The sequence below is a fragment of the Oncorhynchus keta genome, chromosome 36, assembly GCF_023373465.1.
Source record: "Oncorhynchus keta strain PuntledgeMale-10-30-2019 chromosome 36, Oket_V2, whole genome shotgun sequence".
NCBI lineage: Eukaryota > Metazoa > Chordata > Actinopteri > Salmoniformes > Salmonidae > Oncorhynchus > Oncorhynchus keta.
The window spans coordinates 16,129,031-16,153,060 of NC_068456.1; the positions used below are offsets into that span (position 1 = coordinate 16,129,031).

General features: G+C 45.5%; 1 protein-coding gene across 1 annotated transcript; it reads left to right on the forward strand.

Annotated features, from left to right (window-relative positions):
- Nucleotides 1-9,247: 9,247 nt before the first annotated feature.
- Nucleotides 9,248-23,381, forward strand: prokr1b (prokineticin receptor 1b). The gene is made up of 2 exons (XM_035753799.2): nt 9,248-9,717; nt 22,319-23,381. The coding sequence occupies exons 1-2, from the start codon at nt 9,248-9,250 to the stop codon at nt 23,028-23,030; spliced, it is 1,182 nt and encodes a 393-aa protein (XP_035609692.1). The 3' UTR covers nt 23,031-23,381.
- The last annotated feature ends 649 nt before the right edge of the window (nt 23,382-24,030 follow it).

The following is a 24,030-nucleotide window of genomic DNA, read 5'->3' on the forward strand; positions in this document are numbered from 1 at the left end:
TTGGAGTCACTGGGTGTCATGCATAGGTGTAATAGGTGGCAGGGAAGTCAGGCGCAGGAGAGTCAAATGGAGTGTAAAATGGAGTCTTTAATAAAGTCCACGGAGTATGTTCCATAACACTAAATGTACCTATACAACAAACACACTACACTGACAATAAAACAATCTCTGACAAAGACATGAGGGGAAACAGAGGGTTAAATACACAACAGGTAATGAATGGGATTGAAAACAGGTGTGTGGGAAGACAAAACCAATGGAAAATGAAAAACGGATCAATGATGGCTAGAAGACCGGTGATGTCGAACGCCGAGCACCGCCCGAACAAGGAGAGGCAACGACTTCGGCAGAAGTCGTGACAGTACCCCCCCCCCCTGACGCACGGCTCCAGCTGCGCGTCGACACCGGCCTCGGGGACGACCCGGAGGGCGAGGTGCAGGGCAATCCGGGAGGAGACGGTGGAATTCTGATAACATGGAAGGATCTAACACGTTCTCCACCGGAACCCAGTATCTCTCCTCCGGCCCGTACCCCTCCCAGTCCACGAGGTACTGAAGGCCCCTCGCCCGACGTCTCGAATCCAAAATTGGATCGAACATAGTACGCCGGAACCCCCTCGATGTCTAGAGGAGGCGGAGGAACATTACGTACTTCAGCCTCCTGGAGCGGCCCAGCCACCATCGGCCTGAGGAGAGACATTGAACGAGGGGTTAATACGGTAATGAGTGGGTAATTGTAACCTATAACATACCTTGTTCACTCTCCTCAGGACTTTAAACGGCCCCACAAACCGCGGACCCAGCTTCCGGCAGAGCAGGCGAAGGGGCAGGTTTCGGGTCGAGAGCCAGACCCTGTCCCCTGGTGCGAATACTGGGGCCTCACTGCGGCGACGGTCTGCGCCAATTTTCTGGCGCCTTATGGCACGCTGAAGGTGGACGTGGGCTGCCTCCCAGGTCTCCTCAGCGTGCCGAAACCAATTGTCCACCGCAGGGGCCTCGGTCTGGCTCTGATGCCAAGGAGCAAGAACCGGCTGATACCCTAATACACATTGAAAGGGAGTAAGGTTAGTGGAGGAGTGACGTAGCGAGTTCTGAGCCATCTCTGCCCAGGGCACGAACTTCGTCCACTCCCGATCCTGGCAATAAGACCGCAGAAACCTACCCACATCCTGGTTAACTCTCTCCACCTGCCCATTACTCTCGGAGTGAAAACCGGAGGTAAGACTAATAGAGATCCCCAGACGCTCCATGAATGCCTTCCAGACCCTTGATGTGAACTGTGGACCCCGATCAGACACTATATCCTCAGGCACCCCATAGTGCCGGAAAATGTGTGTAAACAGGGCCTCTGCAGTTTGTAAGGCCGTAGGGAGACCAGGCAAAGGGAGGAGACAACAGGACTTAGAAAACCGATCCACAACGACCAGGATCGTGGTGTAACCCTGTGAAGGTGGAAGATCAGTCAAAAAATCCACCGACAGGTGCGACCACGGCCGTTGAGGAACAGGTAGAGGTTGTAGCTTACCTCTGGGCAGGTGTCTAGGAGCCTTGTACTGGGCGCACACTGAGCAGGAAGAAACATAAATCCTCACGTCCTTAGCTAAAGTGGGCCACCAGTATCTCCCGTCAAGACAGCGCATCGTCCGACCTATCCCAGGATGACCAGAGGAGGGTGACGTGTGAGCCCAATATATCAATCGGTCGCGGACAGCAGACGGAACGTACAGACGACCAGCTGGACACTCAGGGGGAGAAGGCTCTGCACGTGACGCCCACTCAATGTCCGCGTCCAGCTCCCACACTACAGGCGCCACCAGACACAAAGCTGGGAGTATGGGAGTGGGATCCATGGACCGCTCCTCTGTGTCATACAGCCGAGACAATGAGTCTGCCTTAACGTTCTGGGAGCCTGGTCTGTAAGAAAGAGTAAACACAAAACGAGTGAAAAACATGGCCCACCTTACCTGGCGAGGATTCAATCTCTTCGCCTGCCGGATGTACTCCAGATTGCGGTGGTCAGTCCAGATGAGAAAAGGGTGTTTAGCCCCCTCAAGCCAATGCCTCCACACCTTCAAAGCTTCTACGACAGCTAACAGCTCTCGGTTCCCCACATCATAGTTTCGTTCCGCCGGGCTGAGCTTCTTAGAAAAGAAAGCACAGGGGCGAAGCTTCAGTGGCGTACCCGAACGCTGAGAGAGCACTGCTCCTATCCCAGCTTCGGATGCGTCCACCTCCACTATGAATGGCAAAGAGGGATCCGGATGAGCCAGCACAGGCACCGAGGTAAACAGAGTCTTCAGGTGCTCAAAAGCCCTGTTCGCCTCAGCCGACCACTGCAAGCGCACCGGGCCCCCCTTTAACAGTGAGGTAATGGGAGCTGCCACCTGACCAAAACCCCGGATAAACCTCCGGTAGTAATTGGAAAACCCCAAAAACGACTAATCTTCTCCTTGTGACCCTCCTGCGTTATCATACACAAAGGTGCGGTTACCTCCCTGATAAACCCTGACCCTAATGGTCAACTATCTAAGGCATGAATAGGGAAAGGCATATCCACAGGAACAATAGGGATCCCAAAACTATGAGCTAGACCTTTATTAATGAAATTCCCAGCCGCACCTGAATCTACTAGCGCCTTATACTGGGAATGCAGTGAAAAATCAGGAAAAGAGACAGAGACAAACATTAGTGCAGCAGAGGGCTCTGGATGAGAATGGTGCCTACTCACCTGGGGTGACGCCAGAATGCACTGACTGCCCTCTCTATTCCCAGAGGAACCAACCCGGCACCGACCAGCAGTGTGCTCTCTGCGACCTTGAATGGTGCTCAAGCGGGAACCCCCTCCGGTCTCCCTGCGCACCATCCCTCCCAATTCCATAGGTTCTGGAGAGAGGGTGCGAGAGGATGGAACAACCAGACCCCGATCTAGACGTCCACGAGTAGCCAGCATGTTGTCCAGCTTGATGGACATGTCCACCAGCTGGTCGAAGGTGAGGGTGGTGTCTCTACAGGCCAGCTCCCAAAGCAAAATCATGTGCACTCCTCGTCTCCTGCCTCAGATGATAGAGAAGCTCACCCGCTGCTTTGCCTTCAGGTGGGTGATTGAATAGTATCCGGAATTGGCGGGTGAACTCCTCAAAATGGTCCAGCGCCGCATCCTCCCCACTACACACAGCGCTGGCCCATTCCAGGGCTCTCCCGGTGAGGCATGAGACGAGGGCGTAACTCTTCTCCCGGTCAGATGGTACTGGGGAGGCCGTGGCTAGATACAAGTTCAGTTTAAGGAGGAAACCCTGGCAGCCGGCAGTATCTCCGTTGTATCCCGTAGGTAGGGATAAATGGATCTTCGATTCCGGAGAGGAAAAAATGTTCACAGGAGATTCCGGTTGTGGTGGTGGTGGCACTGGAGAAACTCCCTGTCTCTCCCAGCGATCCATTTTCATGGCAATGTGATCCATGACGGAGCTGATAACGTCAAGCTCCCTCGCTTGTTCCTGAACGCGTTTCTCCAGCTCCATGGGCATGGTGTCCTCTCCTGCTGACTTCATATATTTGGTCAGAGATTCTGTCATGCATAGGTGTAATAGGTGGCAGGGAAGTCAGGTGCAGGAGAGTCAAATGGAGTGAAAAATGGAGTCTTTAATAAAGTCCACGGAGTATGCTCCATAACACTAAATGTACATAAACAAACAAACAAACAAACAAACAAACAAACAAACAAACAAACAAACAAACAAACAAACAAACAAACAAACAAACAGGGGTACGAGGACCCGACACGCACCTATACAACAAACACACTACACTGACAATAAAACAATCTCTGACAAAGACATGAGGGGAAACAGAGGGTTACATACACAACAGGTAATGAATTGGATTGAAAACAGGTGTGTGGGAAGACAAGACAAAACCAATGGAAAATGAAAAAAGGATCAATGATGGCTAGAAGACAGGTGACGTCGAACGCCGAGCACCGCCCGAACAAGGAGAGGCAACGACTTCGGTAGAAGTCGTGACACTGGGTGTAGTGTCAGAAACCTATGGAAGCCTACTATGCCCAATCTTACTGTTGATGATTCCAGAGGACATAGCTCTTGACTATAGTCATCATAGGGGAATAGATGATGGATGAAATCATCAGTTTCCTACAGAAGGAGGTTCAGAGCAGGGAGAGAGCACTACAAATGACAAGATCATGCAACCAAAAGAAAGAGAGCAAACCATGGAACAAGTCTAGCTCCTCCAATGAAATTAAAATAAAAAGACCCAAGGTGCCATCTGCTGTGGCACTGCACACAGCCAGCAAGAAGGAACAAAACGGTCTATTCTGTGATAGTGCAGACCACAAACTGCCCTGACCACAATATTGCTCCACAAAGAGAAACTAAAGAATGGGAAGATGCTTTGTATGTTTAGGACAGAAACACATAGCAAAATAATTTAAATTCAAAGATGTGTCATGTGAAACAAGTGGAAGCATTGCTGTGTGTACTGGTAAGAGGAGTGAAGTGCAACCCTCTACTGTTTCTGCAGATGCTGTTGTTTCCTCAGTTATTCCCCATTCAGTGAAGATGAAACTAGATGGACAGAACACTGTGTTGCTACAAATGACAAAGGTATGGGTAGAAGGCTCATCGGTTAGGAAGATAGCTCATTGCTTACTAGATGGAGGCAATCAGAGAAGCTTCGTACATGAAAACCTTGAGAAGGGCTTGATGATACCAGTAATCAGACAAGAGGCACTCGCTCTTCACACGTTTGGCTCCTCTGCTTCAGCAAAGCCCCAACGCAACACAGTGAAAGTCATCTTGGAGAATGTCTGGGACACACAGCAGAGAATAGTAATAGAGGCATTTGAAACCACACAAGTGTGCACAGCTGTGATGAAGGTTCCCGGTGGACAGGTTAAACATGAGCTCAATAGAAAGGGACTGCAGCTCACAGACTTTCCAGGAGATGACAATGATCCTGAACTCTCTGTCCTGATAGGAGCAGACTACTACTGGCAGATGGTATCAGGCAGATTGGAGCGACTGACGGAGACGCTGGTTGCTTTAGAGAGCACCTTTGGATGGTCGGTGCAGGGACCAGTGTCCATGTCAAGTGACGCCAAGGCAACATGCATGTTCATCCCACTTGATGAAGACACACTAGTCTCCAAACAACTGCATGCATTCCGAGAGCTTGAGTCTCTGGGTATTATAAGCGAGAAAACCCAGAACCCAGAAGAAAATAAGGCTCTACAGAGGTTTGAGAAAACAACCACCTTCAAAGATGGACGATAACACATGGTTGCCATGGAAACGAGACAACGATAGAATCGCCAAGAAACGGTTGAAGGACTGAATAAAAGACTGAAGAAGGATGTGATGCTGTACAGCAGATACAATGAAGTAATAGAGGACTACTTACAACAGGCAGAGGATGTGCACAAGGACAACGCATCAAGCACAGACGACGTAAAATACTACTTACCTCACCTCACCATCTGAGAAGGTAAGGTTATGACAAAACTGAGAGTGGTGTTTGATGCCTCGTCCCATGAAGATGACTGTCTACTCACAGGAACGAACCTGAATCTTGATCTGCTCAGCGTTCTGATAAGGTTCATACTACATGAGATCGCATTCATGGCAGACATCAAGAAGGCTTTCCTGCAGATATCCCTAGCAGAGAGGGACAGAGACGCCATGAAATTCCAATGGCTCACAGGCCCACCAAGGGAAGAAAATGAAGAGGAGCTGCGTGTGCGTAGGATAAAAAGTCCATTCTTGCTGGCAGCTACAATCAGGAAGCACAATATGAAACAAAGTAACCAGAAGTTGTAGACATATTAAGAGAGTCACTCTATGTACATGACTTCATTGCAAGTTCATGAGATGTTGAAGAGGCTTACCTTGTGACAACAACTGCAAAACGAATGCTGTCGATTGCAGGCATGGACCTCTGCAAGTGGATGACCAACTCACCTGAACTGAAAACAAAATGGGAGAGTACGACAACTGACCACCCGTTGGCGCTAGAAACACATGGAGTAGTGCTGAAGATTTTAGGTTTAGTATGGAGATCGGGGACAGATTGCTTTGTGTTTGAACCTCAGGCCGCTACTGAGCATTCTAAAGCAAAAGGAAAACACAAAGAGAAGTGTTCTGCAGTCGTCTGCACGTATCTTCAACCCTCTTGGTTTCCTGACCCCTTCACCATCAGGATCAAGTGCATGTTCCAGGAAATGTGGGAGAGGGGACTCAGCTGGGTTGAAGAATTACCACCTGATCTAACATGAGAATGGCAACAGTGGTGTTCAGAACTAACCCAGTTACACCAGCTCGCCATACCAAGGTGGTACAGAACAGACATGCGGCCACAGAACAGCCACACACTGAAACTACACATGTTCTGTGGTGCAAGTGAATGGGCTTACGGTGCAGTAGCTTACTTGCAAGGTGAATCACAAGACATGGAAACAACGACAAGTCTAGGCGCATCCAAGTCCATTCAAGAAAATGAATCCGCCACGCCTGGAGCTCATGGGAGCTGTGATTGGAGTGAGACTAGCAAACAACCGGATGATCACACTGCAAATGGAACAAAAACAGATCTCTCTGCTAGGGATATCTACATTCTTTCTGTTAGGGATATCTACATCCTCTCTGCTAGGGATATCTACATCCTCTCTGCTAGACACTCAGCATCCAATGCTAAACAAGGAGAAAATTATACGCAGATGGAATACAGGCAGAGATTTGTGACCAGCTTCTGGAACAGCTGGCGAAGAGGCTACTTGCTGGATCTAAAGTCAGCACACCGCTGTGACACATCACAGCCCACCACACTGAAAGTGGGTGACGTGGTACTCATCAGAGAAGATAACACACCCAGACAAACCTGGAAACTAGGAATGATTGAGGAACTGTTTCCAGGCCCAGATGGCCTAGTTAGGTCATATTCAGTTCGTACTGCTTCAGGTACTTTGTTAAGAAGACCTATTCAGTTGATATACTGCTTAGAGATTTAGATGAAGACAGTTTTTCATCAGGGGGAGGATGTTGTAACTTTTAATGGGTTACAGTGTTAATGTTTACAGTTAATCCATTGAGCTGTATCTAAAGATATTTTCTTCACAGTTATTTACATATGCAATTGTATTAGAAACATTAACTCATGCTCTGGAATGCTCTTTAGGTTTTATCACCCAAAAGACATCATAAATCTCCTGTCAGTGTTATCTCCCAGAGGCCAATCCTCAGTAGAACACACTCACAATAGTTAAGAATACTCTATTCTGTTGCATAGAACAACCATTTGATGCAATAAAATTATTATAACATAGTCTTGAAATTTTCCACCATATGTGCTAGCTGTCAATACAGGGAACTGGACAAGATGTATCCAACTAGTGACTGAGTGAACAATATCACACATACATTACACTCACCCTGCATTCAAGACTTGAGACAGGACACCTTTATAAAACACCTTCTCAGCTAGAGAGGAAGCCTCTCTGCTAGAAAAGAAGAAACAGTATGTGTCACATTGCCAGAAGAGGAGGAAGCATATTTTTTATTCTCTAGGAGCACGTTGGTGGAGAGGAGTGAACAGCAGGAAAGACAGGAGCGACAGTGCATTTGGAGGGATGAAGAGGAGAGGACCTGTTGTTTTCGTACAATAGCCTACGGAATGTCATTGCCTGGGGACGTGGGCTAGACTACATGTTAAATACATGAACTGCTCAAGATGAGATTGATAATGCGAAAAGACAACAATTCCTGGGATCTTCTGAAAGCAAGTCAGTATTCTGGATATATTTTCAGTTTCTTATGTATCAAATTGGTGATCATTTTGAGAGACGAGTTTAAATGTTACTTTCCACAACGGTAAATCTTTGCAAAATGTAATTTACACTGCGTTGTTGAATAATGTACCCACAGTGATTGATTTCTTTGGTTTTCTCTAGCCCACGTCCACTTGCTTATTTCATTCAAAGAGGTTTAATGGAATGGAATCCATTTCACATGTTGAAAACGCATGTAGGAAAATAACTTGTGCGTGCATAGTCGCGTGTTTGTAGCCTATCAGTCGGGATTACTCTTCACAACACAGTGGTGCAGATTCATCTCATTAAATATTATATAGGCCAATAACATTTTTAAAGTTAAATCTTTAATCTTAAATGTCTGTGTGATGCTTAATTGGACAGTGCATAAGTCCTAATTCATATTGTTTTCCATTGGTGTGAGAGAAAGATTGGATGTTTTCTGCACTTGATAATTCGACATAGCCTAACAGTCTAATCATGGAAGAGCACAGATGTAAATTAAGTCAGCTGGAACTCCAAAGGTGACAGGTATGCCATGGTTCATTGTAAAAGTAGGGCTAAATTATCTAGTCCCAGTGGTTTGGTTAAATAGAGACGAGCCTGTTTGTATAAGAAACCATTTAATGCAATATACCACCTCCTCACTTTTTCAAGGTGCAATTAGCGAACTCAGTTTGCATTTAATTGCAACAAGTGATTATTTCATTTGTTGATTTGCATATGTGTGCATGATTGTTGCTTTATTTTCCCAACAGCTTTAAATTGTATTATTTGCGTGATTGTACTATCTATCTATCTATCTATCTATCTATCTATCTATCTATCTATCTATCTATCTATCTATCTATCTATCTATCTATCTATCTCATACAAGTGATATTTCTTCCCCCAACCACTCTGTCACTTGCTTCCTGTCCTCTGCCCTCCACACACACTCTCTCTCCCTTGCCAAGAGTGTTGATGTTGCTTGTGGAGGGCTTGTCTATTGAGTCAGTGTTAAGCCTTTTTTGTGAGTGAACAGAAAATAAATTGTCATAGCGGTTTTCATTATTATTTTACCAGCTCTGCAATGTCAACAGCTGCACCCACAAGATGCTACATTTATTCATGCTTATTTGATCCGGGGAGCATGTTTGAATCTGAAATCAATGTTTAATGAATTTTCACACATTCTCTGGTCTCTCTGTGAGTCTAAGTTGAGAACAACTGTGTTGCAGGTCAGTCGAAGATGTTCTCTTGGCTGTCTGAGTGACAAGTGGGATCTTCTCTACACTCAAAAAGACCCTCCCTCATCCACCTCCATAGTTCCTGCAAGACACTGACACCATGACCCAAAAACCTTCTGAAATGGTTTCTGGAATACACTGAAATAATTTAGAAAGAAAACACAAATTAAAACAAGAAACCTAAAACTTATTGGGAAGTCACCATGGGAGAATCCAACATCAGCCAGCTGGCTGCAGTGTACGCTGAGACCCCTGCCCACGTGCTGGGAGGAAGCGAGCTGGACCCGTTTACGGATAACTACGACACAGACTATGGTATTCCCGACAACGAGATTCCCGACACTACGCAGGGCACAGCCTTCTTCGTTGCCACCATCGTCATCGCCATGGTGCTCATCTGCATTATGCTCGTCTGCGGTGTTGGCAACTTCCTGTTTATCGCTACTTTGGCCCGGTACAAGAAGCTACGTAACCTCACTAACCTGCTCATAGCTAATCTGGCTATATCAGACTTCATAGTGTCAGTGGTGTGCTGTCCGTTCCTGGTGGATTACTATGTGGTGAAGCAGTTGTCCTGGGACTATGGCCTGGTGCTGTGTGCCTCTGTCAACTACATCAGGACTGTGTCTCTCTACGTGTCCACTAACGCACTGCTGGCTATCGCTGCAGACAGGTGGGTCAGTGCCTTATCCCCTTTTATTAGCATCTTTCAATGACAGGTGTGTGTGTGTGCGTGTGTCCACTAATTTTTCCCCTGTAAGTGTCTTCCTTACATTTTTGTAAGCTTCATTAAATAGTAACCGCAAAACACCAGTCTCAACGTCAACAGTGAAGAGGCGACTCCGGGATGCTGGCCTTCTAGGCAGAGTTCCTCTGTCCAGTGTATGTGTTCTTTTGCCCATCTTAATATTTTGTTTTTATTGGCCAGTCTGAGATATGGCTTTTTCTTTGCAACTCTGCCTAGAAGGCCAACATCCTGGAGTCGCCTCTTCACTGTTGACGTTGAGACTGGTGTTTTTTACAGGTACTATTTAATAAAGCTGAGGAGTTGAGGACTTGGGAGGCATCTGTTTCTCAAACTAGACTCTCTAACGTTCTTGTCCTCATGCTCAGTTATAGCACCGGGGCCTCCCACTCCTCTTTCTATTTTGGTTAGGGACAGTTTGCTCTGTTCTGTGAAAGGAGTAGTACACAGTGTTGTACGAGATCTTCAGTTTCTTGGAAATTTCTGCAATGGAATAGCCTTCATTTCTCAGAACAAGAATAGACTGACGAGTTTGAGAAGTTTCTGGACATTTTGAGCCTGTAATCGAACCCACAAATGCTGATTCTCCAGATACTCAATTAGTGTAAAGAAGTCCAGTTTTATTGCTTTTTTAAAATCAGAACAACTGTCGCGTATACTCCCTCTCTGGCCTCTTCGTCATCAGGCTACTAATTATCCCGCACACTTGTCACCATCGTCAAGCGCACCAGCACCCCATGACACTCACCTGGACTCCATTACCTCCTTGATTATCTAACCCTATATATGTTACTCCCCTTGGTTATTTTTTCAGGTGTTATTGACTCTGTTTCATGTCAGTGCGTTGTTTGTGTTTCGTGTTTATTGTTTTCTTTACTTATTAACTTCTTGGATATAGGGGGCGCTCTTTTAATTTATGGATAAAAAAACATTCCCATTTTAAACAAGATATTTTGTCATGAAAAGATGCTCAACTATGCATATAATTGACAGCTTTGGAAAGAAAACACTCTGACGTTTCCAAAACTACAACGATATTGTCTGTGAGTGCCACAGAACTAATGCTACAGGCGAAACCAAGATGAAATTTCATACAGGAAGTGCCCCAGATTTTGAATGCGCTGTGTTCCAATGTCTCCTTATATGGCTGTGTATGGGTCACGAATGAGCTTAGACTTTCTGTCCTTTCCCCAAGTATTATAGTACAACGGTTTGATTTGTCTAATCTTAGCAATTTCTTCTTAGCTAGCTACATAGCCGTCTTTGTATCAAAGATAATTGCGTAATTATCGTATTTCGTCGTCCTAACGTAGTCTACACTGCTATCTGCCCAGCAGCTAGCCAGCTAGCAAACGTCCACCGTCTACCGAATAGCAGCACTGTAGAAACTATTACACTCAACTGAACGACTTGATTAGTGTAGTGTTAGCTAGCTACATAGTTGTCTTTGCTGTCTTCGTATCCAAGATAATTGTGTAGTTCAGAGTGTGTAGTCTTAGAGTGATTATCTTAATTTACCGAGGTTAGCTAGCCAGCTATTTGTCGTCCTTAACGTAGGAGATACTGCTAGCTAGCCAACAGCTAGCCAACGTCTACCGAATAGAACTTCCGCACTCAACACTCAACAACCCAGTCGCATTCCGCTTCGCTCCACAGGTAGTATCACATTTTCATTTCATTTCATTACAGCACAACGGTTTGATTTGTTTGATCGTAGCTAGCTACATAGCCATCTTTGTATCTGAGATAATTGTGTAGTCTAGAGCGATTTTCTAGGTTAGCTAGCCAGCTATTGTCGCTCTTTAACGCAACGTAACGTAATCAACACTGCTAGCTAGCCAGCAGCTAGCCCCGAATAGCAGCACTGTAGAAACTATTACACTCAACGGAACGACTTGATTAGTGTAGTGTCAACAACGCAGCCACTGCCAGCTAGCCCACAAAGTCAACAACGCAGCCACTGCCAGCTAGCCCACAAAGTCAACAACGCAGCCACTGCCAGCTAGCCTACTTCAGCAGTACTGTATCATTTTAATAATTTCAGTCAATAAGATTCTTGCTACGTAAGCTTAACTTCCTGAACATTCGAGACGTGTAGTCCACTTGTCATTCCAATCTCCTTGCATTAGCGTAGCCTCTTCTGTAGCCTGTCAACTATGTGTCTGTCTATCCCTGTTCTCTCCTCTCTGCACAGACCATACAAACGCTTCCACACCGCGTGGCCGCGGCCACCCTAATCTGGTGGTCCCAGCGCGCACGACCCACGTGGAGTTCCAGGTCTCCGGTAGCCTCTGGAACTGCCGATCTGCGGCCAACAAGGCAGAGTTCATCTCAGCCTATGCCTCCCTCCAGTCCCTCGACTTCTTGGCACTGACGGAAACATGGATCACCACAGATAACACTGCTACTCCTACTGCTCTCTCTTCGTCCGCCCACGTGTTCTCGCACACCCCGAGAGCTTCTGGTCAGCGGGGTGGTGGCACCGGGATCCTCATCTCTCCCAAGTGGTCATTCTCTTTCTCCCCTTACCCATCTGTCTATCGCCTCCTTTGAATTCCATGATGTCACAGTTACCAGCCCTTTCAAGCTTAACATCCTTATCATTTATCGCCCTCCAGGTTCCCTCGAGAGTTCATCAATGAGCTTGATGCCTTGATAAGCTCCTTTCCTGAGGACGGCTCACCTCTCACAGTTCTGGGCGACTTTAACCTCCCCACGTCTACCTTGACTCATTCCTCTCTGCCTCCTTCTTTCCACTCCTCTCCTCTTTGACCTCACCTCTCACCTTCCCCCCTACTCACAAGGCAGGCAATACGCTCAACCTCATCTTTACTAGATGCTGTTCTTCCACTAACCTCATTGCAACTCCTCCAAGTCTCCGACCACTACCTTGTATCCTTTTCCCTCTCGCTCTCATCCAACACTTCCCACACTGCCCCTACTCGGATGGTATCGCGCCGTCCCAACCTTCGCTCTCTCTCCCCGCTACTCCTCTCCTCTTCCATCCTATCATCTCTTCCTCTGCTCAAACCTTCTCCAACCTATCTCCTGATTCTGCCTCCTCAACCCTCCTCTCCTCCCTTTCTGCATCCTTTGACTCTCTATGTCCCCTATCCTCCAGGCCGGCTCGGTCCTCCCTCCCGCTCCGTGGCTCGACGACTCATTGCGAGCTCACAGAACAGGGCTCCGGGCAGCCGAGCGGAAATGGAGGAAAACTCGCCTCCTGCGGACCTGGCATCCTTTCACTCCCTCCTCTCTACATTTTCCTCCTCTGTCTCTGCGGCTAAAGCCACTTTCTACCACTCTAAATTCCAAGCATCTGCCTCTAACCCTAGGAAGCTCTTTGCCACCTTCTCCTCCCTCCTGAATCCTCCTCCCCCTCCCCCCTCCTCCCTCTCTGCAGATGACTTCGTCAACCATTTTGAAAAAAGGTCGACGACATCCGATCCTCGCTTGCTAAGTCAAACGACACCGCTGGTTCTGCTCACACTGCCCTACCCTGTGCTCTGACCTCTTTCTCCCTCTCTCTCCAGATGAAATCTCGCGTCTTGTGACGGCCGGCCGCCCAACAACCTGCCCGCTTGACCCTATCCCCTCCTCTCTTCTCCAGACCATTTCCGGAGACCTTCTCCCTTACCTCACCTCGCTCATCAACTCATCCCTGACCGCTGGCTACGTCCCTTCCGTCTTCAAGAGAGCGAGAGTTGCACCCTTCTGAAAACCTACACTCGATCCTCCGATGTCAACAACTACAGACCAGTATCCCTTCTTTCTTTTCTCTCCAAAACTCTTGAACGTGCCGTCCTTGGCCAGCTCTCCCGCTATCTCTCAGAATGACATTTCTTGATCCAAATCAGTCAGGTTTCAAGACTAGTCATTCAACTGAGATTGCTCTTCTCTGTATCACGGAGGCGCTCCGCACTGCTAAAGCTAACTCTCTCCTCTGCTCTCATCCTTCTAGACCTATCGGCTGCCTTGATACTGTGAACCATCAGATCCTCCTCTCCGCCCTCTCCGAGTTGGGCATCTCCGGCGCGCCCACGCTTGATTGCGTCCTACCTGACAGGTCGCTCCTACCTGACAGGTTCCTACCAGGTGGCGTGGCGAGAATCTGTCTCCCTCACAACGCGCTCTCACCACTGGTGTCCCCAGGGCTCTGTTCTAGGCCCTTTCCTATTCTCGCAATACACCAAGTCACTTGGCTCTGTCATAACCTCACATGGTCTCTCCTATCATTGCTATGCAGACGACACACAATTAATCTTCCTTTCCCCTTCTGATGACCAGGTGGCGAATCGCATCTCTGCATGTCTGGCAGACATATCAGTGTGGATGACGGATCACCACCTCAAGCTGAACCTCGGCAAGACGGAGCTGCTCTTCCTCCCGGGAAGGACTGCCCGTTCCATGATCTCGCCATCACGGTTGACAACTCCATTGTGTCCTTCTCCCAGAGCGCTAAGAACCTTGGCGTGATCCTGGACAACACCCTGTCGTTCTCAACTAACATCAAGGCGGTGGCCCGTTCCTGCAGGTTCATGCTCTACAACATCCGCAGAGTACGACCCTGCCTCACACAGGAAGCGGCGCAGGTCCTAATCCAGGCACTTGTCATCTCCCGTCTGGATTACTGCAACTCGCTGCTGGCTGGGCTCCCTGCCTGTGCCATTAAACCCCTACAACTCATCCAGAACGCCGCAGCCCGTCTGGTGTTCAACCTTCCCAAGTTCTCTCACGTCACCCCGCTCCTCCGCTCTCTCCACTGGCTTCCAGTTGAAGCTCGCATCCGCTACAAGACCATGGTGCTTGCCTACGGAGCTGTGAGGGGAACGGCACCTCAGTACCTCCAGGCTCTGATCAGGCCCTACACCCAAATAAGGGCACTGCGTTCATCCACCTCTGGCCTGCTCGCCTCCCTACCACTACAGTTCCCTCAGCCCAGTCAAAACTGTTCGCTGCTCTGGCCCCCAGGAACAAACTCCCTCACGACGCCAGGACAGCGGAGTCAATCACCACCTTCCGGAGACACCTGAAACCCCACCTCTTTAAGGAATACCTAGGATAGGATAAAGTAATCCTTCTCACCCCCTTAAAAGTTCAATGCACTATTGTAAAGTGGCTGTTCCACTGGATGTCATAAGGTGAATGCACCAATTTGTAAGTCGCTCTGGATAAGAGCGTCTGCTAAATGACTTAAATGTAAATGTAAATGTAAATGTGTCGACAGCGTTGTGATGTATTTGTAGGCAAATCATTGGAAGATTGACCTTAAGAGACTACATCTACCAGGTGGCCGCTTGGTGTCCTCATTGCAATTATTGCGTAATCTCCAGCTGCGTGTATTTTCGTTTGTTTCGAGGAGAAACACAGCTGCCACGAATGATCTATCATCGAATAGATGTGAAAAACACCTTGAGGATTGATTCTAAACAACGTTTGCCATGTTTCTGTCGATATTATGGAGTTAATTTGTAAAAAGTTCGGCGATGTAGAGACTGCATTTTCAGATTTCTTTCTCAGCCAAACGTGATGAACAAAACAGATCGATTTCTCCTACACAAATAATATTTTTTGGAAAAAAATGAACATTTGCTATATAACTGAGAGTCTCCTCATTGAAAACATCTGAAGTTCTTCAAAGGTAAATGATTTTATTTGAATGCTTTTCTTGTTTTTGTGAAAATGTTGCCTGCTGAATGCTAGGCTTAATGCTATGCTAGCTATCAATACTCTTACACAAATGCTTGTGTAGCTATGGTTGAAAAGCATATTTTGAAAATCTGAGATGACAGTGTTGTTAACAAAAGGCTAATCTTGTGAGTGAATATATTTCTTTCATTTCATTTGCGATTTTCATGAATAGTTAACGTTGCGTTATGGTAATGAGCTTGAGGCTATAATTACACTCCCGGATACGGGATTGCTCGACGCTAGAGGTTAAAACACTCACTCCCCTTACTTGCTTCCCGAGTCTCAGCGCACTCATTACAGAATAACACCTCACCTAAGAGAAGCATCAGGGGAGTGTTTTTTTGTGACAGTGTAAATGACTTTGGGTCTGGGAGCCGTTACAGGCTCTCATGCCTCAGCCAGATTGCCAGACTCCCTGCCTCCACCGGCTTGTCAGGCTCTTATGCCTCAGCCGGATTACCAGGCTCCCCTGCCTCAGCCGGCTCATCGGGCTTTCATGCCTCCGCCAGATCGCCAGGCTCCCTGCTTCCACCGGCTCGCCAGGCTCTCATGCCTCAGCCGGATCGCCAGGCTCCCCTGCCTCAGCTGGTCTGGCAGGTTACCGCGCCCAGCCGGCTCGACAGGTTCCCATGCCTCAGCCGGTGTGACAGGGTCCTGCGCTTCAGCAGGGTTGACCGGTCCGCTCCTGATCCCTGGGTTCGTCCCCTTTGTCAGCGTCCTGCGGCATGAGCTGCGTGTCGGGAGGGGTACTGTCACCTATACACTCTCCGGCCTCAAGGTCATCAGGCTATTGATTAACCCGCACACCTGACACCATCGTCAAGCACACCAGCGCCTCATGACACTCACCTGACTCCATCACCTCCTTGATTATCTTCCTATATCTGTCCCTCCTCTTGGTTCTTTCCTCAGGTGTTATTGACTCTGTTTCATGTTGGTGCGTTTGTGTTTCGTGTTTATTTATTAAAACACTCACTCCCTGTACTTGCTTCCCGACTCTAAATCAAATCAAATTTTATTTGTCACATACACATGGTTAGCAGATGTTAAATGCGAGTGTAGCGAAATGCTTGTGCTTCTAGTTCCGACAATGCAGTGATAACCAACAAGTAATCTAACTAACAATTCCAAAACTACTGTCTTATACACAGTGTAAGGGGATAAGGAACATGTACATAAGGATATATGAATGAGTGATGGTACAGAGCAGCATACAGTAGATGGTATCGAGTACAGTATATACATATGAGATGAGTGTGTAGACAAAGTAAACAAAGTGGCATAGTTAAAGTGGCTAGTGATACATGTGTTACATAAGGATGCAGTCGATGATGTAGAGTACAGTATATACATATGCATATGAGATGAATAATGTAGGGTAAGTAACATTATATAAGGTAGCATTGTTTAAAGTGGCTAGTGATATATTTACATAATTCCCATCAATTCCCATTATTAAAATGGCTGGAGTTGGGTCAGTGTCAATGACAGTGTGTTGGCAGCAGCCACTCACTGTTAGTGGTGGCTGTTTAACAGTCTGATGGCCTTGAGATAGAAGCTGTTTTTCAGTCTCTCGGTCCCAGCTTTGATGCACCTGTACTGACCTCGCCTTCTGGATGATAGCGGGGTGAACAGGCAGTGGTTCGGGTGGTTGATGTCCTTGATGATCTTTATGGCCTTCCTGTAACAACGGGTGGTGTAGGTGTCCTGGAGGGCAGGTAGTTTGCCCCCGGTGATGCGTTGTGCAGTCCTCACTACCCTCTGAGAGCCTTACGGTTGAGGGCGGAGCAGTTGCCGTACCAGGCGGTGATACAGCCCGCCAGGATGCTCTCGATTGTGCATCTGTAGAAGTTTGAGCACTCTTTAAGGGCACTCAACAACAGTTTGCAAAAGGGTTTGGTAATGATCATTTAACCTTTTCAAATTATAAACTTGGATTAGCTAACACAACGTGCCATTGGAACACAGGAGTGATGGTTGCTGAACATGGGTTTCTGTACACCTATGTAGGTATTCCATGAAAAATCAGCCGTTTCCAGCTTCAATAGTCATTTACAACATTTAACAAAGTCTACACAGTATTTCTGATCAATTTGATGTTATTTTAATGGACAAACAATGTGCCTTTCTTTAAAAAAACTACAACATTTCAAAGTGACCCCAAACTTTTGAACGGTAGTGTACAAACTTTCCACAAACCCACAGGTTGGTTTGATGGAGTTTCTTACATACAGTTTCCACCTTTCAAATATTTTCTAAACAAACTAAAAGAGAGAGGAGGAAGTTAAGCTATTGGGGCACATCTTTTCCTGCTGTACAGGAAATAATCGACTACCCTCAAGCGGCATTTAGCTGCTTTATTGGTTCCTCATCAAAAAGACCAGTCTCATGTTCTTTGCTTGAACACCATACTTTAAATCCAAAACTGTATCAAAATGCAATTATGAAAGAAGAATGTTGTATAAAATGTTGTTAATGTCAATGGCTTGTGTCTATATTAGCCACAGAATTAGCCACAGCAGCAACCATTGCAAATTCAATTTTAGCCATTACCCCCCCCCCTCAATGTACTTTGAACATTTCATGACTCTAGAACCAAATGTCTTAAAAGAAAGCTTCTGAAGTTTCATAATTGGCCCTGCAAAGAAGGGCATCTATAGGTAGATGGGAAAAACAAAGCAGACATTTTGATCATGGTGAAGTTATGAACTACACTTTGGATGATGTATCAATATACCCAGTCACTACAAAGATACAGGCATCCTTCCTAACTCAGTTGCTGGAGAGGAAGTAAACCGCTAAGCGATTTCACCATGAGGCCAATGGTGACTTTAAAACAGTTACAGAGTTGAATTGTAGTTACTCCACAATACTAACCTAATTGAAATAGTGAAACAATTAAGCCTGTACAGAGTACAAATATTCCAAAACATGCATCCTGTTTGCAACAAGGCACTAAAGTAATACTGCAAAAAAGATGACGAAGCAATTGTCTTTTTTGTCCTGACACATTACTGAGTACGACACTCCATATTTTCAAGCATAGTGGTGGCTGCATCAGTTAGGTTATGCTTGTAATCAATCGTTAAGGGCTGGGGAGTTTTTCAGGATAGAAAATACAAGGAATGGAGCTAAGCACAGGTAAAATCGTAAAGGAAAACCTGGTTCAGTCTGCTTTCCACCAGACACTGGGAGATTAAGGAAAAGTATATCTTTAATTTCATGTATAACACTTGTATTTTCATCAACATTTATGATGAGTATTTCTGTAAACTGATGTGACTCTCTGCAAAATCACTGGATGTTTTGGAAGCAAAACCAATGTAAACTTAGATTTTTGGATATAAATATGAACTTTATCGAACGAAACATAAATGTATTGTGTAACATGAAGTCCTATGAGTGTCATCTGATGAAGATCATCAAAAGTTAGTGATTCATTTTCTCTATTTCTGCTTTTTGTGACTCCTCTCTTCGGCTGGAAAAATGGCTGTGTTTTTCTGTGACTAGGTGCTGACCTAACATAATCACATGGTATGCTTTCGTCGTAATGCCTTTTTGAAATCGGACACTGTGGTGAGATTAACAACAAGTTATCTTTAAAAAGGTGTATAATAATTGTGCGTTTGAGGAATTTTAATTATGAGATTTCTGTTGTTTTAATTTGGCGCCCTGCACTTTCACTGGCTGTTGTCAAATCGATCCCGTTAACGTGATTTCAGCCGTAAGAAGTTAACAGCACGATTGGCCAAGGCAGGATACTCTGAGTACAGCCCAAAGCAGAAATCTGGCAGCCGCTTCTGATTAAATTACATTTTCACAGAACCGTTTGCTGCAATTTTGTTGCAAGTGAAAATTATGGTCATTAAAGAAAACCTTTTGCACATTTCTCAATTTAAAAGGTGCAGGCAGGTGTAGTACTGCTGGTAGTAAGAGTACTTCCAGTAGAGATGGTATGTGTCTCTATGGACGCGGGTCTTACTTTAACCATTTATCAATTTTCGAGCAAATGGAATGAGCAGCAGCTACGTTTGGCTACATACAGACCGCTATTGGACATCCCGCGAGAGAGTAACGGTTAATGTGATTGGATGTTAATTATTTAACTAGGCTAACTGTATTTTACATTGTGTTGTTGTTTTGCTGAACACTAGATGGTTTCATTTTATTTTTCACAGTGAAATGAGGCTACTCAGACGAGAGAAATAACCTCACTCAAATGTATAGCCCCGTTGGAAAATATAAATGCACTGTTGGAAAATGTGATAAAAAAAAGAAAGAAAAAAAACATAAAAAAAATATTGTGAGTCACATTTTTATTTGGCGTACCCCCTACAGCTACTGCCCCATTACGCGTACCCCAGTTTGGGAATACCTGGTCTACTGGTATCATTCTTAAAATGAGAACATGTAGCTCAACAAAATGTAAAAAATGTATGAGTTAACTTCTTGCGTCGAGCCATCCCGAATCCGGTATCGTGACTACAGCCTCAAGCTCATTACCATAACGCAACGTTAACTATTCATTAACTATTCGCAAATTAAATGTTCCCTTTTTACAAAACATATTATTTGTGTCGACTAATCGCTCCGTTTTGTTCATCACGTTTGGGTAAGGAAAAAAATAAAAATAATATTAAGTCATTAAAACGCGAACTTTTTTCCAAATTAACTCCATAATATTGACAGAAACATGGCAAACCGATGTTTAGAATCAATCCTCAAGGTGTTTTTCACATATCTATCGACGATAAAATCCATCGTGGCAGTTTACTTTCTCTTCTGAAGAAATGGAACGCGCATGGACCTACAGATTACGCAATAATTTCGAAACAGGACACCGGGCGGGACACCAGGTAAATGTAGTCTCTTATGGTCAATCTTCCAATGATATGCCTACAAACACGTCACAATGCTGCAGACACCTTGGGGAATAGACAGAAAGCGCAGGCTCATTCCTGGCGCATTCACAGCCATATAAGGAGACATTGGAACACAGCGCCTTCAGAATCTGGGGCATTTCCTGTATGAAACTTCATCTTGGTTTTGCCTGTAGCATTAGTTCTGGGGCACTCACAGATAATATCTTTGCAGTTTTGGAAACGTCAGAGTTTTGTCCTTCCAATGCTGTCAATTCCATGCATAGTCGAGCATCTTTTCGTGACAAAATATCTTGTTTAAAACGGGAACGTTTTTTTATCCAAAAATTAAAAGAGCGCCCCCTATCTCGAAGAGGTTTTTTAAGCTATTCTCTGCTTCAGATGCACAATGTCAAGGGGTGCATTGCAAATGCCCATAAGGCTAATCTCACGGTTTCCTAAACTCAGTCCTCGAAGGGGTGCACATTTTGGATTTTGCCTTAGCACTAAAAAGCTGAGCTGATTCAAATAATCAACTAATCATAAATCAATCAAATGTATTTATAAAGCCCTTTTTACATTGGCATATGTCACAAAATTCTGTACAGAAACCCAGCCTAAAACCCCAACCAGCAAGCAATGCAGATGTAGAAGCAGGCTAGGAAAAACTACCTAGAAAGGCAGGAACCTTTGAGATATCAGCTGATGTACGAAGGGCTATATAAATACATTTTGATTGATTGATTGATATTTGATCACCTACCAACCAGTCAGAATTCCGGCTCTCACAGACCTGTTAGTTTTTCTTTAAGAAGCCCCCCTGTTCTTCACTCATTACCTGTATTAACTGCACCTGTTTGAACTCGTTACCTGTATAAAATACACCTGTCCACACACTCAAACAGACTCCAACCTCTCCACAATGACCAAGACCGGAGAGCTGTGTAAGGACATCAGGGTTAAACTTGTAGACCTGCACAAGGCTGGGATGGGCTACATGACAATAGGCAAGCAGCTTGGTGAGAAGGCAACAACTGTTGGCGCAATTATTAGAAAATGGAAGAAGTTCAAGATGACGGTCAATCACCCTCGGTCTGCGGCCCCATGCAAGATCTCACCTCGTGGGGCATCAATGATCATGAGGAAGATGAGGGATCAGCCCAGAACTACACGGCAGGACCTGGTCAATGGCCTGAAGAGAGCTGGGACCACAGTCTCAAAGAAAACCATTAGTAACACACTACGCCATCACGGATTCAAATCCTGCAGCGCACGCAAGGTCCCCCTACTCAAGCAAGCGCATGTCCAGGCCCGTACTACCTCAATTGGCCCAACCAACCAGTGCTCCCGCACATTGGCTAGCCGGGCTATTTGCATTTTGTCCCTCCCACCACCCGCCAACCCCTCTTTTACGCTACTACTGCTCTCTGTTCATCATATATGCATAGTCACTTTAACCATATCTACATGTAGATAATACGTCAATCAGCCTGACTAACTGGTGTCTGTATGTAGCCTCACTACTTGTATAGCCTCGCTACTGTATATAGCCTGTCTTTTTACTGTTTTTTAATTTCTTAACCTACCTGTTGTTCACCTAATACCTTTTTTGCACCATTGGTTAGAGCCTGTAAGTAAGCATTTCACTGTAAGGTTGTATTGTTGTATTGGGCGAACGTGACAAATAAACTTTGATTTGATCTACTAAAGATATTCAACCACTCTAGGTGGAGCATGGAAAACTGTTTCTATACTGCTTCTATAGTTTGTTCCTTCAAGAGCAGCTCAAAATTGTTTGTAGATCCCATTAGGATTGGTTTCGCTCATAATGTTATGCACCTTGGTTAAATTGCAAGGACTAGCGACAGTATACTTTTCATTTGCATGTGTCCTAGTAGCCTGATGAAAATATATACTGACAAAAATGTCCTTTTTGCTAATGTTTATGTACCTTAATACACCCACTCCTCTGTCCTCAGGTACATGGCCATTGTCCATCCTCTGAGGCCTCGTATGAAGTACCAGACGGCCTATTGTCTGATCACTGGTGTCTGGGTTGTACCAATCCTCATCTCCATCCCTTCTGCCTACTTTGCCTCCGAGACCATGTACCCTCATGGCGGTGCCAGCACCTCTCAGAACACCCACAAGACCTTCTGTGCCCAGATCTGGCCTGTGGACCAGCAGGCCTACTACCGCTCCTACTTCCTGTTTATATTTGCCCTGGAGTTCCTTTGGCCCGTTTTTGTCATGGCGATATGTTACGCACGGATCTCCCGTGAGCTCTGGTTCAAGAGTGTCCCGGGCTTCCAGACGGAGCAGATCCGGAAGAGATTGCGTTGTCGGCGGAAGACAGTCATGGTCCTGATCGGGATCCTGACAGCATACATTCTGTGCTGGGCACCATATTACGGCTTCACCATCCTACGAGACTTCCACCCGACGATCATCTCCCGCCAGAGGAACTCCCTGGTGGCCTTCTACATTATTGAGTGCATCGCCATGAGCAACAGCATGATAAACACCTTCTGCTTTGTCAGTGTCAAGAACAACACAGTCAAGTACCTGAAAAGGATTGTGCTGCTGCGCTGGAGGTCCACCTACGCTCCCAGTAAGACTGTGGACGAGACAGATATCCGGACGTCCTCCATGCCGTTGACCGAGGAGGTCGAATGCATTCGCCTGAGATAAACGAGGAGACGCCATTTTGAAACATTCAGATATTGTGATTATGTCAAGGGGAGATGTCTTTGTTGGTGTTTTGGCAAAACAGAAACCTTTACAGAAATGACAGAAACTATTGTTAATATTGTTTTATGACATCCTCACACCATCTCAGTGATCACATACACAATACTGTTGAAAAGGGATATTTCAATTCCTGTTTTGGCAGCATTCAGTGAACACACGAGTCGGCCAGCTGCTCTTAACAAACATTTATTTAATTTCAAATGTAAGAAAAAAAACGGTCTTCTCCTTTATTCTGCCCAAAATTGCAGTAATTAATCTACTGATCAAATAGCCTACAAGCCATCAGTGCATTTCCTGAAAATGAATAACACACTTCAGGGTTGATTTTCTCTAAACAGCCGATCAGTGACACTTCCGTTTGAACAAGCTCTGCTGCACTAAATTCTGAGATTGGTTGCACACGTTGGATATTGTTCTAAAGCTCAGAATCTCATCTTTTCAACAATATACTGAGTCCAATATACATTACTAGTAAAAAGTTAAGACATACCTACTTATTCACAGGTTCTTCTTTATTTTGACTATTTTCTACATTGTAGAATAATAGTAAAGACACAATGAAATAACACATATGGAATCATGTAGTAATCAAAAAAGTGTTAAACAAATCAAAATATGTTTTATATTTGATAGTCCTAAAAGTAGTCACCCTTTGCCTTGAGATCTTTGCACACTTCTGGTATTCTCTCAACCAGCTTCATGAGGTAGTCACCTGGAATGTATTTCAATTAACAGGTGTGCCTTGTTAATTTGTGGAATTTCTTTCCTTCTTAATGCGTTGAGCCAATCAGTTGTGTTGTGACAAGTTAGGGGTGGTTTACAGAAGATAGCCCTATTTGCTACAAGACCAAATCCATATTATGGCAAGAGCAGCTCAAATAAGCAAAGAGAAATGACAGTCCATCATTATTTTAAGACACGAAGGTCAGTCAATCTGGAA

Bases quoted from the DNA above. Each gene is read 5' to 3' on its own strand.
- prokr1b (XM_035753799.2), top strand. From the start codon at position 9,248: ATGGGAGAATCCAACATCAGCCAGCTGGCTGCAGTGTACGCTGAGACC. The intron at 9,718-22,318 runs GTGGGTCAGTGC...CTCTGTCCTCAG, and splicing joins CTGGCTATCGCTGCAGACAG to GTACATGGCCATTGTCCATC.